The sequence below is a fragment of the Physcomitrium patens genome, chromosome 4 (assembly GCF_059467195.1).
Source record: "Physcomitrium patens ecotype Gransden chromosome 4, ASM5946719v1, whole genome shotgun sequence".
Classification (NCBI taxonomy): Eukaryota; Viridiplantae; Streptophyta; class Bryopsida; order Funariales; family Funariaceae; genus Physcomitrium; species Physcomitrium patens.
The window spans coordinates 20393032-20400949 of NC_143413.1; the positions used below are offsets into that span (position 1 = coordinate 20393032).

Genomic DNA, 7918 nt, shown 5'->3' on the forward strand with positions numbered 1-7918 from the left:
AAAAAAAATACAAATAAATAGTTATTTGAAGAGACAAACAAGAAGTTAAAGATTATCAACCACAAGTGTTGTTAAATGTTTAAAAGATTATTTAAAAGAAGGATTTTTTTTATATTTTATCATTATATTACAAAAAAATTCTAAAAAAGAATCTTGTTGCACAATTTTCAAAGAGTATATTGCAAAAGTTGTGGTGAGTCTTAATTTGTAGTAAAATTGGCTAATAGTTTTATTATAGTTTAAAAAGTCTTATAAATTCCAAACTTAGGATTGTGCGTGTTTTAATTCTATTACATCACATCAAATATATAAAAAAAAATATATTATTATAAAATTTTAATTATAAAATATCGATAATAAGAATATTTTATAATTTAGTTTTATTACAATATACTATAAATTTGTAGAGTTATATAGAAATACTCCAAAAAGGATTTTGTGGTTTTTAGATTTATTTTATAACTACAAAAAATTAAAATATATTTTAAGAAAAAAAAACCTAAAATTGAATTACCACTTTAGTTAGAATAAGATAAAAATATTATTTTGAATAATTTATTGATAAAATAGTGTAATATAAAAATAATCTCTAACTTGTGCAACTTTTTTTCAAAATTTTACAAGAGTTATTTTAAAAAAATATAAAAATTTATTATAAAGAATAAATTACTTAAATTTTTTGCATGTGTAAATTTAAAATATCTTCTATTCAATACCTAATAGTAATTTATAAATTAATTTTAAATTTCATGCATATATATAGAAAGGGAAAAAATAAAATTTAGTTTTACATTCAATTTGAACATGCCACATTCCAAACAATCCTTGATTTTTTGTTAGAATTTTATATTGCTTCTTCTTATTAAAGTACTTATTTTTAGAGGAAAAAAAACAGAAAAATAAGGATAATTACAAAAATAATTAATCAATCAACCACACATTATAAAACACTTCTACATGTGTGCCCAAATTAAACTACACTGCTGCAAGGCAGAAACCATAAAATACATTAGCACATTTAATGAGTAACAGCTTGGATGCGCCATCAAGGACACACAATTGCAAAATTTTCAAGAATCTTCTTGAAAGGAATAATAGTCCACTAATTCCAATTTACATTTCGTGTCATGAATATATTGAAGCAAAAAAGTTGGGCACACATCACCAAAATGATGTGGGTTGAATAACTAACATATGGAACGGTAAAAAGGATAGTTCTCATATGGACACCATGGGTATACTAAGAAATGCTATAGAAGCTATTTCCCATAGATATGCTGTGAAGAAAAGCTCTCACAATCAAAATCATGCTTTCTCCTTTGCTTGTTACCTTGTTGTTTCGTAGAAGAGCAGCCGCATCAATCTCCGTGTCAGTGCTCAGCACAAAATTCCAGTGTGTGCCATGGTTTGCACATTGAAGGATGTGGAGGACAGCTGCTGTTTATGCATCTCCTGCAAATAAAAAACGCATCACCTAGGCCACCGCGAGGTCCATCTGATAGAGTCTTCGGTGAAGAGGACACTCTCCAGAAGGATTAGTCATCGCTGAATGGCAATGGCACCGCTTTGACAGCGCGGTATTTGCCTACGTTGTTAAGATGCTCGTTTTCAATTCTGCAGACATTAACAAGATCACCATTAACTAGCTACTCAACCCTTAGCATTTGGCCACCGGATATATTTCGACACAACCTCAGAGACAAGGATCCTGGATGCATCAGAGCCGACAGAGGCAAGAGATTCACACACCCAAGCGCATTCACTAGCAGCAGGGAGCTGGAAACTCACCGAAAAAAGTTCCATATCCCCCTGCGGAGAATCTCCAAGGTAGCCGTGCTCACATTAAACGCATTCGAGTTCCATCCGAACTTCATGTCGACTTGTAGAATTGAAAGCATCCACGATAGCCTCAAAAAACAGTTCGCTCCCTGAGAGGAAGATCAAATGAAGTGTTACAGCTTTAGAAACTGTGGAGGATTCGAATGATAGAGAGCCGGGAATCAGGAGTGTCAGACTTAAGACAGAATGGAATTGATCACTTTCAACATAGCGTTTTTTTTTCACGAAGTTTTTGAGTTTAGTAACGTACAATGGCGACGAAGTATGTAGATTTGTTCTTCAAGATCAGTTTATCTCGCAGCCATTTGTTCTTTGATTTTTTGTTGAGCAGGCCCCAATCCACATAAAAGTCCCAGTAGCTTGCATAGATGGTGGCAACAACGGAAGCTATAAGGGACAGAACCCACAAGGCAGTTATCTGTGGGTGGTTCCCGAATGCTTGCCTCAGTAGCAAGGCCACAATAGCAGACATATATTTTCCAGCATTCTGTAATTGATGCGAGTCCCTGTCGACATTCCATCTTTTCAAACACTGCATAGCCAGAGTATATACGTCACACGTCAGTAATGAGGCTTAAAACAGAGAAAGAGCTTAGCAACTCCACCAGAGAGAAAGGAAGGGGAGATTTAGCAGGTGGGACTAAAAACCAGAGTGCACTTAGGAGGGACAAGATTTGAGCAGTTTTAAGGAGTTGTGATGTTCGCATAACCGTACCTGCAGAAAACGCCACCAAAATGGAAGTGATGCCACTATGTATCCGAACCCTCTGTAGATTGGATTTAGGTCACACTTGTTGTCGGATCCAGTCAAAAAATACCCGGTAGGGTAGTAGCAAGATATGAATTGGAAATTGCGGAATACTAGCACTTGACTTGTCAACTGGTCACCAAGGAAGAAATCCGAGAGTAAGACCTGCATCGCCCATCCACATCAAATGTTAGAGAATACATTGACAAAATCAGTATGAGACGATTAGAAATGAACTCGCTCAACATGTGCTGAGAAGTATCAACCCTAGCATAAATCTTTGAGACCGCCATAAGAATGGAATGAATCGACATAATCATGCAGCTAGATCCGTGAACCCAGTACCAAGACATGTCAACTACATTAAGTGTCAAGGGATTCCGTGTCAACCGTGACGAAAGGTGCGGAAACGAGGCGACGAAAGCACCCCAGAAAAAAAACCCTTGCAGATCTGTACATGATGTTGAATGGGAGGAATAAAGTCACCAGTGTTGACTGCACATTGCAAGGGAAAACAACGTCCTTCAGTGTTCACAAATCTTTTAGGTATGCGTAAGCTTAGAACAAGAAGTTTCTAGATAGAAAATTTACATGTCTGATGCTATCGAAAAGTAATCGATAGTTTCAAGCGGATCAAAAAAGCCACAAATGGAGAAAACCTTACCAAGACAAGGATCAATGGGATAATATCTGCCACCGATTCAGTTTTATCTACGGAAGCACCAGGATTCGCCGGAGTCGCCTTAGAGTTTAACAACGTCACTGCAATGTGCAAATTCATTCCTCCCAGCAAAAAAGTCGTGAACCCTGTAGCCAAGAGCAAGACCTCGCGATATCGAAGTTCCGTGCCTGGCGAGAATCCGAATATAAAGGGATAGTTCACTCGAGTCTTAGCCCATGCGAAGACATCAATGGCGTACATGTATATGTGGAAGGTAATTAACATTAGCGTGCTGCAGTGATCAACCACAACACAGTTGTAAGGTTCACCACGAGTATGAAAAATAATCAAAGCCCATCATAGACGGCTGAAAACGCAGAACACAGGTTATCTTAGAACGATTTGCACTAATCATACTGATACAGTAAAAATGATCTTTCGCGCAAGCATAAGAAACAAGGTGTTCGATGGAATTATTCACCTGAACACTGGGAACACAGTTTCCAAGTACTTAGCAGTAGTGCTTCCACCCGGATTCAGCGCACGTTTGTTATCCACTAGGAAGAAGAAAGAAATGCAGAGTGCAATCGAACATCCCGTAAAGAGCCCTGTTTTCAGACGTTACAAAAATCTCATCAACAATCTTCACTTCAAATATCGACTAGAGGATTACTCTCTCCATAATTGAACCAGCTGGAGACATAGCTTCTGTTTACACACACTAGCATCATGTTCGAATTTCGCGATCTGAGCTGAGTGTGGCTTTAAGTACCAAGGTGGAACAAGAATGAAAAAAGGAATAGGAAGGGCGGGAGAAGATGACGGAATCAAGGCCTCAGTACCGATAAAAAAGGTGGTCCGGTGGGTCCCCTGTTTTCGCATTGGTCGCAGTTGGGACATAGCCTTCTTCCTCACACCGTCAGAAAAATGATTGGTGAAGATATCCTCCACTTTGTTTATCAATTTTTGTACCTGCAGAATTTTTCGAGTCAACTTGCGGACTTCGGCGAACTTGGTTGCATGGTCGTACTGTAGTATCAAAATCAGATATGAACACAACAGTTTCCCCTGAAGAGATTCTGATCTGCGTAACATTAAACTAAGTGCTGCTGAGTGTTGCAACTGTTTCTGGAGTCAAGCGAGCCCACCTTTGAAGAAATGACCAAGTAAGAACTTTCTACTTCTTTCATGTAGATTGGCGCAAAGTGCAACCCTGTAGTCTTGTCGTACTTTTTCAAAATCTTGACAAAGGCTTTGATGTTTAAAGATCTGCAAAATTTGCAACGGAACTTGGTTAGGTCATTGCATACCTACCATGGCACTAAGGATTTCAAAACGTGATGGTCGCCGACTGTCTTGGAGACAAGAGGACCTGAATGCTTGTAGCCACATTGCAACCTGAACTAATACCTGTAGTTAGAGAGCAAGCCGAGCCCTCTATAAAACTCCACAAACGCAAGCCGCAATGTATTTTTAGCCTGGTCGAGCTCTTTCTGGGACTTAAATGATTGCACCCTCTGATTTTCTAAGTCATTGTCCAAAATGACGGGCTCAGTCTCAGGCTCTTTTTGCTCAGGGATCTGGGATACTTTCTTCAAGGCCGACTTTGGCGTGGGTGGAAGGGAAGAGCCCATCGGCGTGACTGGGGAATGCCGCACGGTCGCGGGAGAGAGCTGCCCAGGTACTACAAATCCTGTATCCTGGCCATGCAGAACAGGTTTCTGCAACTCCATATTAACATCAGAAAAGGCTGCCCTTCTCTGTTTCAAATTCTTTGTCGCCACTTGTTCAATGTAATCCTGAATGGCGTTGTCACCTTCAGCCTCCTCTTCTGGTATGCTGCTCCCCTTCTCGTCAAAGGTTGAGGGCTTCATAGGGAATGTTTGCAGAGGATACTCATTGGACTTTAAACTGTTCTCTGACATGAGAGGTTCCTTATCGGATGCTTTCTTCACTTCTACAGTGACAAGAAATGCCAATGAAAAAGAGGAAATGATCAATACTGGAATCATCATGTGTGAAAGACATGCGTTTCGCTGGAGAAAGTTCACCACTTTTGAAGTGCAGATGTCACCATTAAGTAAAACTTGCGGTAGGTACCTGGAACTGGATCCTCCTTTTTGGGTAGATAGGATGGTAGCGAAAGACCCTGGCGAGCGAATAGTTCTTGCACATTGATCAATGCAAGCATTTGCTTCTCCAGGGCTCCAGCGCGATCGATGTACTCCGCTTCTTTTTTCTTGTAGAATTTGTTAACTTTGTTAAGCTGATCGTCAAGCCGAGTAAAGAAGGTCACGTCTTGCGGGGAGTGTGAGAGCGGTTCCCTAAGCTCCGTGATGTAAATGTCTCCATCCTGGGTCTGTCTTTTGTTTATCTGTGCACTTGCCAATATCAATATATCAGTAGTGTTTCCTGTAGATAGACTCTACGCGATCCTCAAGACGTTAGACACACATGCTATACTGATAAAGCAAGAGCTATTTGGAACTGTCGAAATATCCAACCCACTACATGCATGTGTAGCACCTGAACATCACCGCAACATCTAAGGTGGTAGTTCTTACGTATGAATTGCTCAAAGAGCCTTAGGAAGTAGTGCGGGATGTCGGGTGATTGAGTTCCAAAGGAGGGGCATCGTAGACAGTCTAAGAACTACCCAAGTGTGTGTGATGAACCATATCTTTTGAAGGACGAGCGAAAGTGAGAATTCAGCGCAGAGACATACCACTATAGAGTCTTCGGTAGTCCCTTTGGGTGAGAACGAGATATGGTCCGCAACCCGCCTGCGACTCAAGGTGCGACCTATCCCGCTGATGCTGGGCTTCATAGACGCCAACGATTTCAGGAGCCCTAACGACCCCGTGCGAGTGTAGGTCGGCCCCATCGCCCGGTGCTTCTGGATGCGTTTCAAGTCCGCCTTCAATTCGCCATAGCTGCAATACGCTTCTTGCCATTCTGGCACTAGTTCAGCTTGCAGCTGCTGTGCAAATTTCACCATCGCAGCCTCCGAGAAAACTCAGCCACAAGGAAGTTCTGAATCTAACCAATCCTATGTGGCACATAAAACTCCGTCAGCTTTATCTTACAGCTCTACCCCTGTGAGCTCCTGACCTGAGATTTCTGCTGATGGAATTGTGGGTAGCGGATGCTAATTCAGATGCCTAACTGAATAACAAAGTGTGACAGGATGCGAAAAAAGCTGTTGCGCATGTTGGAAACTGGTCCTTCAAACTCAGTTTGACACACACAAAATACTGCTCCAGAGTGCTGCTTAGCTGAAGGTCACAAAGAGCTACTTCAAGTCTTAAGACCGCAGCGCAAATACTTGACTGACATCAACAACTTCTGCAAACCTTCGAAACTTGCAGTGAGGATAATCATTGCAAGCACGGAGTAGTAAGGCTATATTCTGTGTAGTTGTGCTGCACAAGATTTGAAAGACTGCCAAGAATATACAGTGTTCAGTGTCCACCGCAAGGGAGGACGAAACTCTAGTAACCTATCGAGGATTCAATGAACGAAATGATTCGCTTCCATCACACACACCAGGTGCCAAGACCTACAAATTTTCCAATACGCTAGCTATAACAACTCTCGTTCTTTACACTTCTTCTAAGCTGCTTGGCCTACTCAAAACCTGGAACTCAGCACCGACGTTCTTGTATCACAAGATAGTCACTAGAGCAATGGTCGAAAGTGGGTTATGGAACAGAAGCGGCGACGCGAAGGAAGGGAAGACTTGGAGTGGGGGTGAGGAAGTGGTCGCACGAGCTACGGCTACCGAGGTATCCAGTTGAGGCAATCTACGATAGTGAAGAAGTGGCAGATACTAATAAAGAATTTTGATGGCGTATCGAACGCCACTGCAGTTGGACTTGTGCAGTGCAGGGCGATGGTTGGAAATCGATGGTGAATTGCGAAAGTATCAATTGGTGACCCATCAGTCAAGCGTGGGGTCCGAGAGGAATCTGACGCTACAGTCTACCCAGGATTTGTTTCTATGAAACTGAAAATGCGTTGAATGATTCAGATGTCGGGATATCCAAAACAAACCACCAGATAAATACATGACGTTCATGATACCTGTTAAACACGTGACTATATCCTTTTTGACTTAGACACACGGCAAAGCAGGTTCCCAACCATCCAGACGGAAGAAGAATCTGGAAGAACTGAATATTCCGTTTAGTGTTTACTCGTTTCTTTCGGAAGAAAGAGACCACCTCCAGATCAGTTGGGATCCTAGATTCAACCAAGACACTGGCTAAACACGGCTATGAGCGTGGACGGATTCCTTACACGCAATGATATGGGTGCGACGCAATGTCAGTCTATGAGTAGCCGATGTGGTCGCTAGCACAAACCCAATTGTCAGAGTCAAGTTGCATCGTTGTTGCGAAACCGTACGGCGCTAGACGGTATCTTAGAGCCTTGCTCTCGTCATACCCCGCGCCTAACCAACCATACCAGCTGGCTGGTTGCAGAGCAATGCCGCGGCGCAGACCTCATAGCGAAGACACAAGGCTCAGTGAAGCTTTCGGTGATGCATTGACAGTTTGTTGGGAGTTGACATTAAACGTTCAACGCGGAAGAAAGAAGATTATGGATAGAATCCGTTGGATGAATATGTAGAGTGGATGGATGTCGACGCGATGCCTCTATCCACTTCG

At 41.7% G+C, this 7918-nt stretch overlaps 1 protein-coding gene across 1 annotated transcript; it reads right to left on the reverse strand.

Annotated features, from left to right (window-relative positions):
- Positions 1-1059: 1059 nt before the first annotated feature.
- LOC112281376 (phosphate transporter PHO1) lies at positions 1060-7269 on the reverse strand. Its single transcript, XM_024517802.2, has 12 exons — positions 5974-7269; positions 5349-5622; positions 4659-5205; positions 4397-4517; positions 4091-4220; positions 3730-3856; positions 3252-3540; positions 2978-3082; positions 2555-2752; positions 2090-2371; positions 1789-1928; positions 1060-1614 (listed from the first exon to the last, which is right to left on the reverse strand). Exons 1-12 carry the CDS (start codon positions 6244-6246, stop codon positions 1536-1538), a joined length of 2565 nt encoding a protein of 854 aa, XP_024373570.1. The 5' UTR covers positions 6247-7269; the 3' UTR covers positions 1060-1535.
- Positions 7270-7918: the final 649 nt, after the last annotated feature.

Bases quoted from the DNA above. Each gene is read 5' to 3' on its own strand.
- LOC112281376 (XM_024517802.2), bottom strand. From the start codon at position 6,246: ATGGTGAAATTTGCACAGCAGCTGCAAGCTGAACTAGTGCCAGAATGG. The intron at 4,518-4,658 runs GTATTAGTTCAG...CAAATTTTGCAG, and splicing joins GGCTTGCTCTCTAACTACAG to ATCTTTAAACATCAAAGCCT. The intron at 3,083-3,251 runs GTAAGGTTTTCT...TGCAATGTGCAG, and splicing joins TCCCATTGATCCTTGTCTTG to TCAACACTGGTGACTTTATT.